At 41.2% G+C, this 22,691-nt stretch overlaps 1 protein-coding gene across 3 annotated transcripts in view; it reads right to left on the minus strand.

The window, feature by feature from the left end:
• bcam (basal cell adhesion molecule (Lutheran blood group)) overlaps positions 1-22,691 on the minus strand; it is a 47,740-nt gene that overhangs the window by 10,335 nt on the left and 14,714 nt on the right. For all 3 annotated transcript variants that reach the window (XM_040030300.1, XM_040030299.1, XM_040030298.1), the window contains exons 2-9: positions 5,484-5,608; positions 5,068-5,275; positions 3,007-3,074; positions 2,827-2,923; positions 2,486-2,668; positions 1,810-1,934; positions 1,540-1,678; positions 942-1,057 (exon numbers count right to left, since the gene is read on the minus strand). In XM_040030300.1, the coding sequence (XP_039886234.1) occupies positions 942-1,057; positions 1,540-1,678; positions 1,810-1,934; positions 2,486-2,668; positions 2,827-2,923; positions 3,007-3,074; positions 5,068-5,275; positions 5,484-5,608 (1,061 nt within the window). The remainder of the gene's footprint in view (positions 1-941; positions 1,058-1,539; positions 1,679-1,809; positions 1,935-2,485; positions 2,669-2,826; positions 2,924-3,006; positions 3,075-5,067; positions 5,276-5,483; positions 5,609-22,691) is intronic.

Raw genomic sequence — 22,691 nt, forward strand, 5'->3', positions numbered from 1 at the left:
TATGTGCAGTTTTACAGTATTAAATGTACCCAGATCCTTGAAATAGACAATCGAGAACAAATAATCTGTAAATAAAAAAATGTTTTTAAACATGTTAAAGACAGAAAAGACGCTGTGCATGCTGTAGCGTCACTATGAATTTCTGTGTCAAGGAAGACAAGGTTTTTTTGCTACCGTAAAACTGAAAATATCCACAACAGAGTGAAACTGCATATGTAGTAGCAGTGTACTGCAGGCATAAGATTATGACCACTCAGATGTGAAGCAGATAACACTGATTATCTCTCTGTCATAGCACCAGCGGGATATATTAGGGAGCATGTGAACATTTGGCACTCCTCTGACATCAACAAGGCATTTTCAGCCAAAGGACTGCCGCTGACTGGATATTTTTGTGAGAAAATCAGTATATCACCAGTTTCTGAAACACTTGAACCACCTTCCTTCCTTGTCCAGATGCTCAGTTTAAACTTCAGAAGGTAGTCTTAACCATGTCTACCTGTCTACATGCACAAATTTAAAGGAGTGCGATGGGTTAATTGGACACTTGCATTAACTGGTGTGCCTAATACAGTGGTCGGTGCATTGAGCCAAAATAAGGAATGAATTCTTGTTGACTAGGTGAATGTTGTTACTGTATGACACTGACAAGTTTTCATTTTAAAAACTGAGCATGCTTAGAAAGAACTTATTGGAAATGTGAGGATTTTATTTATTTATTGATTTCTTTTGTCCTAATGTTGACTCTGTACCTGTATCAAGCTTCAAGCCAGCTAAACAATCAATCATAGTGCCAGGCTGGTTGGTGTTTCTGATTTTATGTGAAAAACAGAAAGAATGCACACAAATACCACAACTCTTTTAAGGGAGGGGGGGGGGGGGGGTGGCACACTTATTTAAAACAAAAAAGAAAGAAAAATTGAGAAAATGATGACACACACCTTTTTCCACTGAACTGTATGAGGACGGGAAGCCTTGATCCTACACTGCCATGCTGCTTTGTCTCCAAGCATGACAACTTTAGATTCAGCTGGTGTCACTTTTACTGGGTCAATGTCTGACAGAGAGAAAACAGAAAGCAATTAAAGATAAGATGGGGGGGGGGAGTCGACTGAAAACTATAGACCTTCTACACATTCTGAGGTGTTAAATAAGTGCCAATTCAAATTAAACAACAGTACAAAGCTAATGCACTTATTCTGAAGTCAAACCCATTTTGAGCCCAAGTTAAGCCTATTCCATACACTTTCTAGGTTATCACTGCTTAATGTGTGTGATAAGATCAGATTAAACAGTGTGCTTGGGATAACATTAAAGTAACAGATGAAGTGTGAAAAATTGAATTGGATATCAGCCGGGTGACTGAACTTCATTAGAGCCTATTCCATGGAAACCTTTTAATTCTATGATTTACTGATGAAAAGAAAGGCTTCCTACATGGGAAGAACCACACAAACCGGAGATGCATTGTTCTTTCTGTGTGTTAACCCTCTTTAATTCAGCAATGTGTGTGTCTTTATGTGTATTTGGCTTACTCACAGTCGACAGTGAGGTCAATCGTCTTTTCCAAGGTAAAGTCAATCTCGAAATCTAATGCTGTGCACTTGTACTGTGCAGCATCAGAGCGCTTGACAGATTTCAGTATGAGAAGACCATCTTTACCTTGGGCCTCATCTCCCTGAATATTAAAAAACAGGAATTACGAGTAAAAACCAAGCAAGAGGGTGACAGAGGTTGCAGTAGAGAAACAAATTTGCAACTAAATGTTGCCTTTTCTTTATCAAATGTGTGCATGAAATGATCTCATACATTTTTAGTGAACTCAAATGGAGGCTGGGGGTTCCCATCAGTCTCACATTTCATGGTTACAGTATCACCCTCTTTGACTGGTTGACTTGTGTTAAACAGGGAAAAGTAGATTTTGTCAGAAGGATCTAGACAGAGAAGAACAGACATGGAACAGATGAAAATTCCTTCAGTGGTTACATTTCACTGTTACACTATACATCATCAATCATAAATGAGTAATGCATTCCAGAAGAAATGCTTTCCCAGTGCCTCCTCCTGAGCCAACTGAGTCTTTTTCCTAAATGGGGTTTCTATCATATAATTCTCATCACTTTGATGTAGGTATAAGGACAGAAGTGAATATTTCTATATCTTTTGACTTTCTAACAGGGCATGTGGTGGATCGATTGATGCACAATAAAGATATATACAGAATCTAACATAATTAAATAAGAAATTGCAGAAACAATGTACTATTGACCTTCCTACACAAGAAGAATTATGAATTAATTTGTGTGTGAAGCAAATAAAAATTTATATGTGGTTAAAATATCTGATTTAAAATGTTTTTGCTAACTGGAATAAATTAATATGTCACCAAAGTTCATAAAGCAAATGCAATTCCTCCCAACTACAAGAGGGAAGGGAAAGACCTCTGACTGGATACCCTCCCAAACGGCCTGCGCCCACCACTCACAGTTTAGGTTGATCTTGATGCGGTTAGAATCCATCGTTTCGATCTTGTTCCCTGGCATCCTGTACTCTACAGTACAGTAAAACTCCGAATCCTTGTCCTCTTTCATGGGCTGCATGTACAGGCTGCTCGTTACAGTGATGAGACCCGAAGTCTCCTTCACTTGTTTGGCAACCATGTATGTTTCTGACGGACAGGAAGGAAGGAAAAAGGGAAAACAGTTCTAAAAGGTAGAAACGCAAAATAATGTTGCCGTGGGGGTTAAAGGAATGCAGCAGATCAGGTTACAAATGAACGCAAACGGTGAAGATATATACATATCTATATATATAAAGAACACATACTCTCCTGTTTGTCTTTGACCTCAGGAAGGGGCTTGGCATCTCTGAACCAGACAATTCTTGGAAGAGGAAACCCATTCTTCGTTTCACAGGTGCCGACCTGAAAAAACGACAATGGAAAAGCTATAAGAGAGTATGTATTTTTGGTCAGAATCGATAAATGTGCAAACAACGCATACAGACCTCTAAGCTAGAAGGAGTTCCTGCAGTAATGGCCTGAGATGTTGTCAGTTTTGGGTGTTCGGGCGCAGCTGAGACAGAAAAAAGGACAACACAAGTTACCATTACAACACTATGACTCCCTTAATGAAAACCATTTTACAAACAGTATGTGCGCATAAACGCTCAACTTCCATATTTGTAATCCATCTCTCCTGACTTTCTGTAATTAAATTACACAGCAAACAGCCTTCTTCACATGATTTCATTTTGGCTTTCTTTGTGTTGGTTGAAGCGGGGTCAAATCACACATAAACACACACACACATACAGTAGGTTATGCCACACTATTTTGTCTGAGATAATATCGATATAACATTTTCCATTATATAATATAAGCGGAGATATATGCGGGGGCAAGTTTGGGCATGTCTAAGAGCACGAGCTGTGTGTCAGCCTCCAGTGACGATGTAGTACCTGAAAAGGGAGCTGCTTTAACAGACTCCTGTGACGCATGATCCCTTGCAAAATACAAGAAAACTGTTCCCTCTGAAGGAGTGAACTACAAACTAGTTGCATCCCTACAGGCAAACACACACTGCCACATACAAGTAACTGAGTTACTTCAGTTAAATAAAGTAAATAAAGTAAGAAGGCATTGTTTTGTAGTTTTACTTAAAAATAAAAAAGACTATCTCTGTTACTTCTATGCTTACATTTGACTCCTGCTCCGTCACTACTCTTGCAATATAACGCTGCTGCTAATGGTTCTTGTTTTAGTACATTCACACTACAAATTAAGCAGTTTGTGGCTAACACTTGCTGATGTAAGCGTCAAACATCAACCAAACATCAACCAAATGTTGATGTTGGACACACACTGGTGCACACACGCAACCACAGGTGTGAGTATTCACTTACGTCAAGGTCAGCTTATCACTGCTTGCAACTGTTATCCACTTATATTAATAAACAGTAGATTTCTTTCTGTGTCTAAGTCATTACTCAGTATTTTTAAACTCTGGTCATTCCCACATGCCAGATGCGCAGAAAAGAATTTAGATCCACATTGACGACTTGATTCATTGTGTGGGAGCAACTCTGCCAATAAAAAATGTTTAGCTTGTAAGTTTCCTGAGAGAAAGACCCCAGGCTATTGCAGCTTAACCCACTGGAGACCTCATAACTCAGTCCCATTAAGTTAAGCCAGGGCAGCCACACTATAACTCAACCCCAATGAGTCAAATGGTCAAATGGGAACAAAGAATAATTGCTATTCTATAAGACAGCCTGTTTTCTTAGTACTGTGGGCCTTAAGTACACCTCAAAGTCCTTTGTCAAATAACACTCTATTGAGGTATTGTTGAACACTGGTGTTCTCACAATTAATAGCTTATTTTATGAGATTTTTTTTAACTTTGGTGCCTCTGAGTGCATAAATGTTAATGGATAACCTGAAAGCTTCAAGCGGACTGATCACTAAACAAAAGGCTATTCTGTCACTCTCACAATGCATATTCTCCCCTTTTCTCCCTTTAATCCAGATACCAGTGAATCCTACTCATTTTGGTGCTTTGGAGGGGCAAAGACAGAGTAGTCTGCACCATGATTAGCTGGCGGCATGTTAGTGATAAATCTGGACTCTTAAAAAGGAGAGATATATTAGAAATGACACGTGTGATTGAACTATTCATCAGTAGTGTCAAGAGTGATTAGGTTGTGGTTAATTGAACTCTGGAGATCTTATCAAAAGGAAATGGTAATCTCAAGTATTGGAGAAAGCTCCAAAGAACTACATGCAGTGAAAGAAATAAGATATTCTTCAAGGAGAATTTTGGTAAATTATACTATATGATAAAACTTTTCTAAAGATATATAGAATGGGCGTAATGTAAATATTTACAAATTCAAATCAGCAACATGCATGAGATACAATTAAGCTACCTCGTAATCAAAGTATGCATTAATGCAGATCTCATATATTAAAGTCATAAACATTAGTGGCAATGACGATTAAATGAAAACTTAACTTTGGGGAGTAACCTTGAGGTCAAGTAAAGGGCTAAAGGGCACTGGCAAACTTACAAAAGACCTTCAGAGAAGTGGTACCATCTGGAGACCCAGCAGGGTCAGTGACTTGACAGGTGAAGTTTAGCTCATCAGAGGGTTTAACAGAGGAAATGGTCAAAGTGAAGTCTTCTCCAATCTTGATCCGATCTGTCAGAGGGGTGCCAGGGTCAACCTTTTTCTCCTTACCCTGACAGAAAGCTATACGTGTTCTAGTTCCCAAATCCTGAATGGATGGTTCCAATCCAAGGAAGAACATAAGATAGAAGTCAGATGAAACAAGAACAAGAAAATTGTATTTTTTCACAGAGCATTACTTTTAAACTTTGGGTGCAAAATAGCTCTAACGTCACTTTTTTTTCTTTTTGTTTTGTTTTTTGCTATTTAGAAATGTTAAAACTGTGGAAGAAAATAAACATCGAGAAATTACTTACAATGTACCATTCAACAATTGTGCCAGTTGTTAATGGGGTGACTGTGCAGGGCAGTGAGGCATTCTCTTCCTTTAACACCTCCACTTTAGGCTTCACAACCACATTCACGTTTCCACTGCTTACGACTGAAAAGAACACACAAAAAAGAAAAAAGAACAAGGATCACTGCAAAATGCAACATGTGGCAGAATTTTACAAAATATATGGAAAGACACAATGTGATATTACGGCAATAATATTGTTGTATGATTGAAGAAAAAATCGGTTTTTTGCATATAAATATTTCTTGTAATTTCTGCTGCCCTCTTGGTGAGGTCTGGTAATCCTCAAATACATATCAGTTACAGTAATTATTTATCCCTTGGACTGCTACACTACTGCACAGCAGTCATCTCAAAGATAGGCAACTATAAAACCACTATATGTTATTAGATTGAAGGCTTCTGTGTTTGTTTAAAACCCTCAGGGCTTCTGATTGTTCAAATTCTGTGTTACAAGAAATAGGCTCAGACGTGTAATGTCCGTGAGGGACACAGCACTAGAACAGACCTTTTCATGAAGCACCTTGGGCTTTTTGCACTCGTCAGCACTCACATAAACATCAGCAACAAAAAGCTGTAGTCTATGATTACCACATGCCTAGTGGAAACACATAATGTAGCCACGAACAATTCCCTCATGCATTGATCCCCCTCTGCAGACAATATTATAAAGAGTTACACATAGTTGAATCCCTTCAGAGATGACAACTGACACCAAGAATTATTATCTTAAGCGTATACGCTATGTAAAACTGACATTAAAAGAAGTATTTAACTGATATCTCTTAACCACTTCCAATGTGTAAGCTTTAGATGTATATCTCAACATCATTAAATCCGGACTACAGTAGCTAATGAATGCAGGACTTGCAAGCTAGAAGTATCAGTCCTCCCATATAGGTGTATCAGCAGGAGTGAAAGCTGTTAAGGGACCAAGGGGGGAGCTATAAATCCCTGGTGACTGGCACTGTCAGTGTTCTACATTCAGTAGAGACATTAGGATACACACAGTGTCCCAGATTTTCATGTGAGAATATGCAGCTGGGAACAGAAGGACCCTGACTGGTTCCTGTGGGGATAAGGAATAGTACAGCTCTTTAAACTCTCTTCACATCCAGCTATGGACAAACAATGTGACAACTAGAACACATTCCTCAGAGGAGAGGCTAGAAAAAAGCACGGATATTAATGGAGAGCTGGAAAGGAAAGGAAAGGTAAGGAAAGGAAAGGAAAGGAAAGGAAAGAACGAGAAAGGAAAGGAAAGGAGCTCAATTTCTGCTAATGAAGTCAGTGCAGCAAATACTTTATTATAAATCATATAGCGGTCATCATACACATGCCAGCAGACTGCTGTGATTGTGAAGCTTTAATGCATTGAAACAAATGACAATGTCACTTGGGTGACACTCGGTGATTCATATCATATAAAAAATATTTTGCCAGGAATAGTTATACGGATGACATTCCAAAAATCTAAATGTCTAGACTTTATCTGTTTAGCTACACTTCCTAAGAAACATTCCCATTTTTTTCTCACAGTACTGATGCTACAGATCTAGAGTCAAATTAATATTAAAATTGGAGGAATACATATGGCTAATGAACAACCAACCCCAATATTTTTTATGATATCATAAATTAATTATTGCATCCATTTCTGGACCAAAAAATCTACAGCTGAATAATTCATTTGTTGTGAGAAAGCACCAAGAGTGCAGAGTATGGACTGCTGGGGGATCAGAGCTGTTTGACAGCCTAGTTTTAATAACAGCGTGGAGAAATGCAGATGGAGAAGATGAAAGAGTGTTTGCTCAAAATGTCTGAAGAGAGATGAGAGCAGCTGAGCGATGGTCACCTTGTTAGGAGTCTACTGTGAGGAGAGAGGGGAAAGGATGCAAGGAAAGACGGAGAGCACATATAGATAAAGATAGTGGAGTAAGTACTCAGACACAGAGTGTTTGCTCTTTGTTTTGCATGTCTGTTAGTGGGACACATTCCACTGGGGTCAAATACCGTGATTCACCACATGGGTCAAAGGTCAGTTAAGTGCTGACATTTTGATGAAATGACTCACTTCCTCTGCATTTCCTCTTTCACTTGCCTTAGATATATTTTTATCCCCATGCTTGTTTTCATGTATATTTATCCTTTTTTTCCCTCTACAGTCCCATACAGCATCCCTCTCTCTCACTAAATATTTTGGTTGGTCAACTCAGCAGCTCTCAGACGAACCAACATTAGTTTTACAAACCAAGTTTCATGTTCTGAGCTTGTAAGAGGGATGTGGCCCAGAGAAATCCACTGTTTCTGCGCCAACACAAACAGCGAGGCAGACTAGCAAATGCACGAGAATGCGTGAGTAAATGAAGTGCAGCACTTTCAGACAGCACTCAGGATTTAAGAGTCCCGTCGAGTGGCGCATGGGAAAAACACACACTCAAACACACCACATTAAATCAAGTGACTTTCTGGCAGATCCACAGAGAGCCCAGGTCTTTAGCTGGTTGGACGATTTGGTTGGCTAATATCCACGTTAGTCTCATGGCTCAAAGGATGGTAACACTCATTGGCCTGGACACCACTTTGGCGCAGACTGCAGTATCCCCAAAAATGTTTAAGTAAATTGTGATCTGGTGTGACCTGGTGTAAGGCAGCCTGTCCCTGTTGTCCAGCGTGGACTGACTAACTGCAACTAACTGCCATCTAATTTATAAATGCAGACTTGCCAACACTCTACAAACAAGCTGAGTCCGTTTGTGTCAGCGAGCACAACTCATGTGTGATGTGCCTTCTCACAACAAGAGACTCAACTCAACTGTTTGCCATTTGGTTGTATTCTGGTTATAATGACAACTAACTGTCATCTTAGCAGTTATAGACTTAGTCCCAGTCTCTAATGTAACCATTTTAAAGGCAGAGAAACTGCAAGTTTATTGCCCACAGTTTCAATAATTTTGGTTGTGTCATGGTCTCAAACTGCTGTTTTCCTTAATGTGATTGTAGCATTACTGTGGACAATTTTATAGCACTATCATAAATTTGCTAGGCACAATGAAATAACCACTACTGAAGTCTTACTTCAAGAACTGTTAAAAGCCCTGTTTGTTTATTTTATGCGACTATAATAGTCAGCTACTATCTGTCAAAACAGCCTGTGTAAAAGCGTTAGCATAAAGCCCAGAACAAAAAAGTCCAGTCAGGATTACTGGAAGAGAAGAAGGAATATTATAGCTTAAAAGAGCTCATCTGTACCCTGCCCCTCTCCCTATGCCAACCTCTTTCTTTGCCTCCAACTATTTGTCACTTTACTCTCGGTCATGCTCTCTTTCAAATGCATCCTTTGGTGTCATTCACAGTATGTTTGAGTCCAGAGGGAGGTCTCCTGCTCTGTGTTTTACACATGAGGCAGCTGGACAGACAGAGATAGGCAATTAAAGCATAATTAGAGAGTCCTCTGTCCAATCTGAGCCTAGAGCAGCATCTGTGTGCGCGCAAGAGTGTTTGTGTTTTTAGAAACATAGGCAGTTGGCTGTCACTGTATGTGTGAGTGAGTGTGTGAGAGAGAAAGAGAGTGGTGGGGGCTGTCTGAGGGAGTACTAGCTGCATGGGGGTCTCGTTAACTGATGCAGGCTAGATAATCGGATTTAGCCAAAGAGAAGGAAAGTGTGTGTGTGAGGTGGTGTGCGATGGGGTGCATGACCGGATAGAAAGACAGATGGGAACAAGACGGTCAGACTGTGACCTGTACACACACTCTCACATGCACACACACACACAGTTACTCTTACAGTATATCTATAATGCATGTGATATGTATGAGCAACTGAACCGCCCCAAAAGCTACAGTTGAGCACATTGTGTGTAGAAAAAAAAAGAAATCAAGTCTGCAATCAAAGTATCATGGCGGAGTGCAGCATATCCAGAGAGTCCCACATCTACTGAAAAGTTAATGTGAAACCATCTTTTATACGCTATGTGTCTGCCTCGTTTTGCCCTTTTCTTCAACTTGTTTTTCTGCCTACTTCTTGTCTATACACTTGTTGTTAACACACTGGCACACACACAAACACACACAAGCGGGTGCCCCTCATTATGAAAAGAACCAGCTGGATCCTCTTTCTCCTGTCCTCGTTTTCTCTGTTGTTTTTGCTTCACCTACTGCCGCATTCTGGACATCAAACCAGGAGCCTCTTTCTCTCTTCAACACTCCTCTACTTACCCCTCATTCTCAAAGAGCATTCTTTAATACCCAATGCACAATCTTGCCTATGTGTCTTTTCTGTGCATGATAGCAAAAAGAATAGAAGAAAGAAAATAATGACAGGAGAAGAAAGGGAGAGTGGAGAAAAAGAAAGTGGAAGAAGAGACAGTATATGCTCAAAACTAGCCTAATCTACAGGGGAATCACTGGAATTTACTAACTAGCCTTACTATTTGATGACACTACACCCCTGCTGTTACTAATAGCACCTGCTTGCCTACCTTCCTACTTGGGTAAGGACTGATGGATGATGCCAGTATTACATTTCAGTTAACATGTGTCAGAGACATTAACTCTGGTGCCAACACTGTGATAAAATGTGCAGGAAGATCATCAGGAATCAAGTATAAAGTTGGAACAGGGGAAAAAAAGGTGTGTGTGTTTGTGAAAATGTGTGTGGTCCAAAACATCCTTGGCCTCTAACAGGATTAGTGTGTTTGACTGTTGGCAAAGCAAACAGCATGCAGCAGGAGACACTGCCATCAATGTCATAAGAACAGAGTCACCTACAGCACAAGGTTACTGAAAAAAACCCCACATCTATAATTCTTCACTTTCCACTGACCAGCAGCTTTTACAATAGAAAGCAATATTTCTCCATCTCTTTACACTTTTCTTCTATTTTTTGTACAAACTGCAGCTGCTTCTCTTCTTGTTCATATTCATGTACATAGAATGTACAGTACTGTAGCTACCAAGGAGACATGCATTTTTCATTAGCTAAGCTGTAGGCTACACAGTGGCTTGTGTTGTTGGGTCTTTGTGTATTTAGAGACTATTAATGTTCAACTGAACCTTCAGTCAAGAGTCTCATTTTCTATCACAAAGCGAAATAAGGAATGAAAGCAAAAAAATTACAACTTAAGACTGCACTTCTTTGTATCAGTGATGGAAATTAATTGTATTAAAAGAGGTAAAAAAAAAAATTGCTGCCAACACATAGTAGAAATGGACACTATCACCAGAAATACTGTGTGAGCAGCACACAGGCCAGAGTGTGTGGCAGGGTTCCCTCAGCTCAGTGATACTGATATTGGCTGTTAATGTTGCAGACTGGATCGTACTCAAATCGTGTGTTTACAGGGCCCTTCATGTTCGCTCACTTCTCACATTCATCTGCTACCAGGGAACAGTCGGCCCTGCTCTGGAAATTCACTTTGTTCGGTGAGTTTCATTTTGGCGGACAAATTCAATCCATGTCAGAAATTTACCCATGAGGGCCAGATATAAAAAAGCTAAAGTGAATACAAAGAGTTTAAATGTATTGTGACATGGGTACACAATATATATGTGTGTGTGGTAAGTGTTGGTGTGCGTGTCTGTTAGGGGTCTGGCTGGGTCACGCTGCCAGAGTCGGGGTGGGTCCTTGTATGGCCTGGAGTCGTCAACGCCTGACTGATGAGAGAAGAACAGGTGCAGCACGGGAGCAGCAGCTGCTGCAAAACACACACAGCAGACACACATCCCACACAGACGTCCCACACACCAACCATAAATGCCCCATAGAGAGGGCAGGGAGAGAAAGGGGAAGTCTGCCAATCAAAAAAAAAAGAAAAAAGCAACCCAAGGTTTGTGGAAGTAAAACTTTTAGCTACCAAGGTGATGAAAAAAAACTATTTTTTGTCAAACAGACAGAAACACAGCACAGACTCTCAGTCTGTCTCCTTGGTAACTGCTACTAATAAGTGTATCTATACTAGATCTGACTGAGTGCTGCAATGTATGTGGGATTTCTGTTAAGTGTTGACCTTTGAGAAAGACTTTCAGATATGAATCTGATGGTGATTAGATTCCCACTGTGGTTTACTTTATTAATGAGGGAGAAGAAAAGAATGAATACAATAGAGTGAAGAAAAAATGTGAAGTCAGAGTCAATACTGGGGTCAAAGGACAGTTATTATATGAGCGATATGGCCATAAATGTTGCTGGTGTTTTTTCTCTCTCTCCAAGTGCTTTATATCCTATAACGCTAAAAAGTAAACATGTCTTGTTACTTTCCCTGCTCTCACCACAATATATGTAAATCAGTTTGGCAAAACATCTCATACTCTGATGTACTAACACAGATATTTTGCAGTGCATGCAGAGCAAGTAGCTCTTTTTGTGCTACTTGTGTTCGACACTGTGTTGATACATACCACGAGAAAGATGTTTCCCCAAGTGGGAATGAAAGCATTTCAAGTGTCTTAACAGAAGATTCATGAGAGTCCCAGAAGAACTTGATGTTCTAAACAAATTCCTTTATGCCTGATTAATTTGCAACTGCAATTTGTAACTGTGCTTTGAAATTAAAATAGATGGTCTGTTAGTGAATATGCACCAAAGAATTGATAGAAATTCTTCAGCAGCTCCTAATAAAAAAGGAAAAAGAAAGAAAGAAAACACAAAAAGCCAGGGATTGACTGTAATGAACTTCACAAGAATTCCCAGGCAAAAAACTCTTCTTTGAGGATTGTTTTAAGCCAATGTTACACAGACAGCAGCACTCAAGTACCAATTACAGCAACCAGAGATTTACCTTCAGTCTTGTAAATCTCATCTCACCGTTCACAACCCAGTTTAAAGCCTCCTTAGTCATAACTCTGGGTCGATAGCAGAGGTCTATTGTACCTCGAAGATGATATCTGATCTAATTGGTGTCAAACACAATAATATGTTTAGTGCTCATATTTCATTGCTTGGTGCATCTGGGTGCTCGTGTTTTTTATCGATTGTTGTATCTGTACGGGGTTTTCAAGTGGGTCTTGATTAAAAGGAAGATAGATGGATCCAGGATATTCAGATGCCATATATTAACATCCGGACATGCGGGATAGGAAGATGCCTTGCTGTCTTCCTGTCTGGGCTTGTACTGATGTACCACCTAAGAAGAAGTACAATTCACACCTGGGACCCTGCAGCAAAACATAACCCCCACGCCCTCCCACACCCCAAGCACACACACACACACACACATTACATTCAGGTTGCTACAACTTTTTTATGAGAGGGGAGGCAAAGGAGAGCATGTAAAGGGAAGACAGATTTTAGATGTCAAATAAGATTTCTGTGACCTGTTATTAACTTTTTTCTTGCATTAGCTTAATTTGTTTCCTCTCTTGGGCTGCAGCATCAGCCTTCTTGCTTAAAATCTGTTTTATCTTTGGCGTCTGAAGTCCAAGGCATGCGCTCAATGACGCTGAAGTGATTAGCACTTAAAACACGTTTCACTTGATGTGGATTCAGAGGTCGAGCTTCATTTGAAATGAGTAAGGGAGACAGAGGACAGAGTAAGGAGGGAACATGGAAATTAGTTTAGGTCTGATCTTCCCGGGGACTTGATGTTGACGTAATGCAACTGAGCCAAATACAAGGCTTATAGCAGTTAGCCTTGTTTGCATCATGGGTGCATCCAACTTAGTGCTGCAACATGCAGAGCCCCCAGTCATCACAAAGTCTGATTACTCTACATTCCAAGCTGCCTGTGTGTAGGAGAGCGTTGGAGTGGAGGGCAAAAAGGTAGCATCACAGTGGGTGCCGTTACGACAGATAAATCAAAGCTTTACTAGTGTGTGCGTCGTGTCATCTTGCGGCAGTTTAGGGGTTCAATACAAACAGTGTGAAGAGGGCTACAAGGTCGGCCCCTCACTCTCTCTTTTGTGTGCTGGGAGATTCCCCTTTGTCGGTCTTGCTGCTCCGGCAACGGGGTGAGAAGTCAGCCCCTTTCAAACACAGGAGTTTGGAGCTATGTGGTCAGTAAGAGCATGTTTGTATGTGTGTGAGGTGGTGTGATTGTCCTCTTCGACATGAGCCTGTGAGTCAGAGGGAGAAAATCAGTATGAGGATAGATGGTACAAGCCATGTTATATATATATAAAAAAATTACAAAAGACAGGGCATGAGCAGAATATGAATGTGCCGAGCTGACACTGCAGTCCTACGCCTCTTTCTGAAGAGGCAATTGTAAAAAAAAAATATAAGAAAAAAATTAGAACAAAGCCAGTAAATCTTACAAAGAAATTATAAATAGAGCTATTATGCATGAGTCTTGTGAGTTTAAGTGCTGTGTAAGGGCTTCTGCAAAAGTAGGTTTGATACATCACCTCACTGATAAACCAAAGGATTCTCTGAGTGTCCTTCCCCATTAGAGTTAGCTGGGTAAAACCGAACTCATCTCTCATACAGACTAATTCTTTTATAAGGCTAATGTCTTTTAGCTGACACAATCTTGTACCATTATATCTGACTCCATTAACAGTGAGTTAGCACAACAATGGCCAGTGTTTTGCTCCTAGCAGAATTCGCATTAGGGGTTTAATATCGGGGAAAAAAGCAATACGTGCAAGATTGGATAAAAATATCAAGTAGATTTCATTACTTTTTGAATCAAAGGGCACAAAACAGAGAGGGTCGCCAATTACAGCAGTATGTCTCCTCCTGGCTGCCTTTCATTTTCAGTGGGAACTCAATTTGGTGAAAGGGGTAAGGCAAGAGAGGGTGGGTGTGTATGCGTGTCCCGATCGACTCTGAGAGAACCCAATCAGTGGATGTCACTAAAAGGGCAAAGATGAGAAAAGGTGTTAATATTTAATGTTTCAGGGGCCTCCGAATCTGGGCATCCTTTCCATCTTCTCCCTCTTCCATCCATCCTGCCTCAGGCGTTCCAATTAACATACCCTGTCCCCCACCCACTACCCCCATCCCAACACCGTCTCCCAGTCTTTCCCGCTATTCCTGTCCTTTCTTGAAACACAGCCCGTGGCAAAAATAAAATGTATAAATAGGATGAGAGAGGAGGCAGGAATGGTGAGATATGCAGAAAAAAAATGAGAAGAGGAGCTTGACTGCAGTGTGGTGCAAAGTTTGAATGAGAAGTTGAGAAAGCTAGAGGGTCTCGAGGAAGGGGGAAAGCAGGAGACGCAGGAGAAAAAGGAGGAGTTAAAAATGAAGTGCAGGAGAGGGAGAAAGACGAAGTGAGGGAAGGAGAAGCTCTCTTGTGTGTTTCCAATTCCACTCTGCCTCTACCTATTTATTAAGGTAAATGACTTGCTTTAATGGGCCAAAATGATATGCAGTGTTTGGCAGAAGCAATCTGCTTGCATATGATGTCAGTAATGTCGCTGGCGTCCATATTAGGCTATCCTAATGAGGTGCATTCAGTGATGAGAGAGGCAGTAAAGATTATAAATTGCTCACAGGATCCCATAAAGGATGGGGCATCTCTGGAAAGATGATGGATGAATGACAAGAGACTGACAATCATGAGGGGCAAACTGGAGTATTATAAATGTTCTGTTTGTGTATGTGCTTTTACAGATTTCAGCAAAAGCAGAGTGATGTACGGCTCTTATAGTGATTTAAGTGGGTGACTCACAGCAGGCTGATTTTATCCTGTGTCCTGAGTTTTAGTCCCTAGCAAGAGTCAAGCTCCAGCCCACATTTCCTCTGATGTAACCACTAGAATCTTTTATTAAATCTCAGTGCCTAATGCCTGCTTTGCCTCAGTTCCATAACAGAGAGCAGAGCTTTATCCGGAGCAAAAACATAACTGTTTGTACAAACTATGACTGGCCAAGTATATATTTTTTTGTACAATCACATGGCCATGCATTGCAATGTGGTCTAAAATGATAAGTTCACATCTAAATGTGACACATTTACATATTTCAGAGAAAAGCCTCAACAAAAGAGGAGGTCCCACAACATTGTTTGCAGAACTAGAATTTAATACCATACTCTTAGAAGTAAGCTTTGTTTAAAACTACTCGTGGTTTATCAGGTTTCCATTGTTCAGCATTTTGCAAATGTATTTTACAATTTATTCCTCCCTTTTCGTGAACAGTGCTGCCTTGGTAATCAAGGCTTTAAGTGAAAACCAAGGCTTCATTTTGTTCTTAAAGGGGACTTGTGGCCCATCATTTTCAGTGTTCCACTGAAAAAAATAATAAAATAACAGGTTAAAGGAAAACTCTTCCCAGGATTTGCCGTCCTTCCTTTTTTCTTTATTAAAGCCAAAACACACATGGATCCACACTGTTTGGAGCTAGCAGAAACAAAATGGTTGGATTATGTTAAGTTAAGCTACGTCCTACATATGAACTATACCAATGGCACTAGGTGGAGCAATGGCTGAGGTTAACGACTGTGACACGGAGACATCGAGACTTCTGTCTGCAGCCAAGAAATGCACTTTAAGTTATAGGGTAGAGCTTTAAATATTGAATATGCTTTTCTAGGCCAACCTGAAGGGGCTAAGTGGTTAGGTTCCATACCACAAGCAGCTGCAACCCCCTACCTACCCACCCACCCAAAGTAGCTGAGACCCCAGCCAGGTAAGCTCTTACAGCATGTAGCTTCCCTCTTTCCTCACATTTTCTGTCCATATCTATATCTAATAATATCTGTTTCTTCTAAACCTGGTTTCTTCATTACTTGTGTATAAATGTAGGATAGACAAAGTAGAATAAAAACACACTCATGTCACACAACATGTCATACTTCAGATAAAGAAGCTGTTTCTCCAAAATGAAAACTTGCTGGCACCTCTGCCTTTTGCACTCAGACCACATTGTGAGACAGAGGAGAGACGGAGGGCGGAGAGGCTGACTCAGTATAAATAAGGGGAGAGACATTAAGACTACAGTTAATCTCACTAAAAGGGTTAGGACAAAGTGCTGCTGCTTCTGCTGTCTCTCCCGTTTCCCCTCTCTCTCAATCCTTTAATCAATTCATTCTGCAAGTCATTTCCTAACATACTCTGCAGATAAATACTCTGCATAAAGTGGCTCTTATGCTCATTTACTGTAAGAAAAACCCCACCTGAACATTGCCATTACAGTGTTTATATATATGTGTGGGTCCTTGAAAATACAATGGCTTACAGTTTGACTAAGGTAAAAAAAAAACAGGAAAAAAGATACCAGAAGCCTGTGGTCGAGAGGGGAAACAAGATAAGCTGTAAGGTGAGGAAAAGGTGAAAGCCAACATGTCTCTTTGTGGGTCTTTCTCTTGTTGACCCTATTAACTAACACACACACACGCACACGCACACACACACACACACACACACACACACACACACACACACACACACACACACACACAGTAAAGACTAAAACAGGTTGTCCTGAAAACCCATGTGTATATAATTACTTCTGAGCGCGGAGACGAATGTCTCACGGTCTATTTACAGAAGCCTATTTACGGTATCATACTGTAACATTCACAAACAGCGAAACAGACCCACATAAACACACCTGCCTGCCCTTCACATCTCAACAACTGACTTCCACAAACACTGCCTCCCTCCGTCACCTTTTTTTTCCACCTATCATTTCTTTCTGAATTGTAGTACCCAGGTGTTTTGTTGGTCTGACAAAGGCTCTGTTCCTGGGTGGATGGGCTATGCACACACTGCACAAGCTGAAGTCAACAAATAACACGGTGGGTATATAACAGCAAGACGCTAGAGCTCGCGTAGCAATCTTCTTTGTGAGCTTTCCTAACCTGAAAGCTGTTTTGGCAGTAATGTGAAGATGACAACACTTCTCTCTGATAATAAATTTTAACATCAGTTGAGGCTCCAGTGATTAATAAATATGTGCAACGTAATACGAGACAGACTAACGCTGCAAACAATGTGTTACTGCACTTTCACTTCTTTTCACACATGAAAGAAAAGACATGTTGCTGGGAACGACCATATTGTCTAAACGTAAACACCAAATGACCTCACCAGTGGATAACAGAGGTTTTAAAATCATAGACTTAAACTGTCAGACTAAATGTCCAACTTGCTTACTAAAAAAATGGATAACGAAGTTCTGCTCATGGTTTTCCATTTCAGGGTTTTTTGGGGGGTTTTGTGAACGGAGGAGTTTGCATGTTCTCCAGGTGTTTGCTTGGGTTCTCCCCAGGTACCCCTTAGATTCATTGGTAATTCTAAATTGCCCATAAGCATGAATGTGAGTTCTCTGTGAATTGTTGTCTGTCTCTCTGTGTTGGATTAGCGACCTGTCCAGTGTGTACCCCTCACACCCTATGGTAGTTGGGATATGCTTGAGCCCCCCCTGTGACCCTGGATAGGATAAGCAGGAGAGGATGGATGGATGGATGGATGGATGATGGATGGATGGATGGATGGATGGATGATGATGGATGATGGATGATGACGGATGGATGGATAGATGCATGTGTGAACAGAAAACACCAGAGAGGAGTTTTCATTTTCACATGAAACTGGCATCTTGCAGTTAGCCTGTTTAGCACGATTTCTCCACATTTGCTTTTACTGATTAAATTCAGGGGGTGTTCATTTACCTTTTCTGCTCCACTTTAGGAGAACTGTCTAAGTCTTTCACATCTTTCACAGTCTTCTTCCCCAATCTCGCTCTGTCTGTCTGTAGGAGTGCTGAATAGCACTATATCCATTTCATTTTAGACACAGCCCTCCCTTCACTTCTAATGAGCCTTCATTTTGGCAGAAGAGATAGAAAAGCAAGAGAGAGGCACACCATTTCCACTACTTTAGCTGACAGCAGTTCCCTCTTGAATTCCTCTTCTAATACCCACATGGGACCAGACGAGAGGGCTGGAATAGGGAGAAAATGGTGGAACAAATGGATATCCACTCTCTCTATTAGCTTCCATTATCTGCAAGCATGATTTCATAACTGCCGACTAAAAGGCTGCTCTATGTGCCTGTGTTGTACGTTTGAATGTGTTCCTTGGCTAAGTCAGGATGCACAAATCTGGTGTGGACGGCTCAAAAACCAGAGAGAATTGCCCGTCTTTGTGTCCAAGCTGAAATACGAGTGCGCTTGCTGAATAAAGAGGGTCTTATAAGGGGGTGAGAGTCTTCCTTAGGGGGTCAGTCAGTCGGGCATGACAAGAAAGGTACCGCTGTAATGAGATAACAGGCCGCTGGAGTACGCCTTGATTCATTCCTCTTTTCTTTTCTTTCTCTGCGTCCCTTATCCTTTTGCTGTTTTCTTATCCAGTCATTGCTCCGTGTTTTAAAAACAGGCCATCGTGCTCAGCAGGCTGGTTAAGTCTGCGTGTAAGGAGCAGATAGAGGGATAGAGAGGAATGGGTAAACCCACTGGAAGGCAGATAGGGTGAAGGTGAAAGAAAAGAGCCAAAAGTGTGGTAATGACAGCTTTAAAAGGCACATGCCTCTTTGTGCATGTGTGTGTGTTCCTGGAAGCTGACTAAAGTGCACGATAACAGCTTGGAAATCTTAATTTCTAGAAGAACCAAAAAAAATGAAAATGAGGAAATGCAGAAAGGCAGCGGTCAAGAGATAGTGAGAAACATTATATAGAGAATGGACCACTGCTCAGAGACAGGCTGGGTAAAGCTTAACTCCACTCCTCAGCCATCACAAAATTACCCTTCACTTGCCCTTCAGCTCTTCCCTCTTCTTAGGTCTTCATGGTCTGGACAAACAGACTAATACAGTGTTGACAGTGAAAACACTCGGTGGTTAAGAGGTACTGCGAGTCTCGGCTAAAGGTGAGCTCATTCAATTCGTGCTCGGAATATATGACTCTCGACTCGGCACACTATATGTTTTGTTGTTTCCTTAAGAACGGCAAAATTCACTGCCACTGCTGACCTCCATACAGTATATCAGCAAAACCACTAGACTCTAACTTGTCTTCCTCACCTCTACATACTAGATCAATTAGTCACTTGAGAAAAAAAAAACAATTTTTTTAGCATGTTTGGAGGGATTTATAGCTCTGATTTAGGGCAGCCAAAGTCATGATTTTATCTGAATGACGTGCTGTTTTCCTGACTGGCTTATCAACACTTGCTGTCCCAACAGCACATAAACCTGGGATTTAAAACGATGTGTCTAGCCCTGAATCTGCACTCTCCTGACTGACATACCTCACACATAGCAGACTGTTATGCATACACAGAGACAAAGAAACACACATTCACTATGTTTTAATGCCCTGCACCCACCCCCATCCCTCAACCCTACCTACCATGACCCCCACTTTCTGTTTTTTTGCCTATTATGGCGGATTAACTTATAATGCTTGGATGAACTTCAGTAAGTGTGGGGTACAAAGTCACACATCAATACACACACCAGCACTGGCTGGCTGGGTGGCTGGTAGATATGGTCACAAGCCCACTGGCACAGACACATGAAGCCTTCTGGACTACACCGCGACACATGCGGGCATGCACACAGAAAATGTGTGCACACACAAACACGCATTTGCATACAGGAACCAGACTCCCATGGTGCAACAGAGGGAAAGGTGCAGAATCCAAACCAAAGCCTTGATTAATCCCCCTGATCCCTCAAAGATAGAATAATTCAGAGTTAATTACTATTCTCCATCATTTTCCTCCTCCTTCTTCTCCCTGATTTCTAAATCCACTAAATTCCCTCTTTTCCTTCATAAGGCAATCATTTGAATGTGCTGTCTACTGTAGATCCTTCTTTGTTTCTACTCCCACATTTCCATTTGTTCTTCCACTGGTCCTCCTGTGCCTTGGCACATTCTTCTACTACATCTTGACTAAGTAAAAAGAGAAGCAAATGTGCTTATAACACCACTCTTCCCTCTCCATTTTTCTCATTCTGACACACCCGTACATGCACGGGTTTTGGCAGCAGCTGACACAAAGTTTGGCATGGAGGTTGTGTCTTTGGAACCACGGTGAGTTTAATTAGAGTGGAGAGGGACCACATGGCTGACTGACTGGCTAGTGTTAGGCCGGCTGAGAGGCTGGGAACTGGAAAAACCCGCTAACAACCACACTGTAAGACGTTAGGCGGTAGGAGAAAATATACACGGCCATGTGCACACATAGCTAACTGCAACATATTTATGGATGGAGACACAGTAGCTGCACACTCATTCGTATGCAGGCTGCCTTTCCAAATAGAATTCTGAGTCAAACTGATGCCAACAGTTTTCTCATGCAGATAACTCATTATAAAAATGAAAAAAAGGCCTTACTGATAGTTAAAAGCATTCCACATCACTGTTCCCATCCCACTGCATTACTTTTTTTTTCTTGCACGGTATTTTGCTGCATGTGAAGGACATATTTCAAACAAGGACAGGAAAAAAAAAAGAATGAATTCCCACTAAGTAGTTTCTATTTTCTGCACCAACACTCCAAGACAGGCAAGCAGATAAGCTGGAGACTAGAAGATAGCGAGGTCCTAGCACTCAGCCATACATGGGTAGGGCAAGGAGACGGAAGAAAGATGTGGTATGCACACGCACACACACACATTTACACACCCAGTGAGCATATTTCAAATATCATTCAGCATATGGACAGGGCAAGCATACATATCATGACAAGCATTCAGATCATGTATTATACACACACACGCACTGATTTTAATGTAATTCCAGAGGAATATGAGCTCGCACACAAATGCACATCTGAGTTAGGCAGACTGTTTTAACCTTCTAGCATTCTTTGCTAATCTGCAGTATAATGGCACACCTGTCTTCTCCCACTCTCTATTAGCTCTTCAGAAATACAGTGGGGGTTCAACAGAGGGAGAAAGAGTTGGGGTGGGTGGGGGTGGGAATATGGTGGGCTCGGCAAATATATTCATGAACAAGCAGCTGTTCATCTCTTGATTAGATTTTTTTCACTTTCTTTATGCGTCCCCGTGTCCATTCTTACTCTTCCAGACTTGATCTGTTTTCATTAGGAACAGACTATTTTTTCAACAAGAGAAGCAGGGGGTCGCTTTTGCTTTACAGGGCTGTATGTTACCACAGTAACAGACACATAGGTTATTGTCATAGCTAGACAGGCATTATTGGTAAAAGCAGTATTGGGAATACGAGGGTTTCTTCAGGGGCAGGGGCAGGTCAGAGATTGGAACCGTGCAGCCAGTGGGGTGAATACCTTGAGCAGTGGGTAGTCAAGAGTAGATAGGTAGGTCACATTATTATTGATTGCCTGACATTATGTGGACAACAGGGGAGTCCATAGAGACAGACGAATAAATTGTGGCTTGACATCAAAGTCGAGCTGCTGACACTGAGCCTATAGGGGACAGAAACTGCCCAAGGCTGGATTAGAGGTGGATATATACACGGTGGCACGCACAGAGACAGAAATAAACACACAATGAGAACACTGTCGGCCAGTTACCTGATAAAACCAAGGTTGTAACGACAGAGCCTGAAAATTAAAATGGCAGAATGAAACACGAAGAAATGTCAACCATGAATAATTTCAATTTCAAGCTCTGATTTTTTTATGAAGCCACTTCTCATAAATTGGACATTTTTCTGACTTAGGCACCACTGATGTCTTACTCATTTACACATCAAGGCTCGCCAGAGACTTTCAGAAGGTGCATTATTCCGGTCCTCATAAAATTCCAATCTGCTACCCCGTACATTTTTCACTTTCATTAATGCTTCATTAAATTATTATTCATAGCTTGGATGATGATGTGATTAGAAAAGAAATGGGAGACAACAGATGAAATAATTAGGCAAATGAAGCAAAGATTTAAATAATAATCATTCATTTTAATTTGAACGGATCTCAGGGACACTTTTCTGGTGAGTCTGCGAGATAAATCGGAAAGTAACCACAACAGGAGAGCAAAGTTATTTGAAATGATAACTAGACGACTGTCCAACATGACAAGGCCACCCCTTCGGCAGGCCTTTCATCTGGAGGCATCAGGCCTGACTCAGAGGGCACAATCTATCATTGTCTGCCAAATGATTGACCGCCTTTCCTTAGATAAGCTAACTGGAGCCTGGAGATAATATCTGGAATGTGTGAAACCCGAGAGAGACAAAACAACACGTGTCTCAACGTGCGCAGACCTACAGGTCCAGGAGATGGAAAACAAAGATACTGTGGGGCTAATGTGTGGACAGGGGGAGGGGGAGGTACAGGTGAGGGCTCTC

Source organism: Simochromis diagramma, unplaced genomic scaffold, assembly GCF_900408965.1.
Source record: "Simochromis diagramma unplaced genomic scaffold, fSimDia1.1 OVJJ01000361.1, whole genome shotgun sequence".
Taxonomy (NCBI): Eukaryota; Metazoa; Chordata; class Actinopteri; order Cichliformes; family Cichlidae; genus Simochromis; species Simochromis diagramma.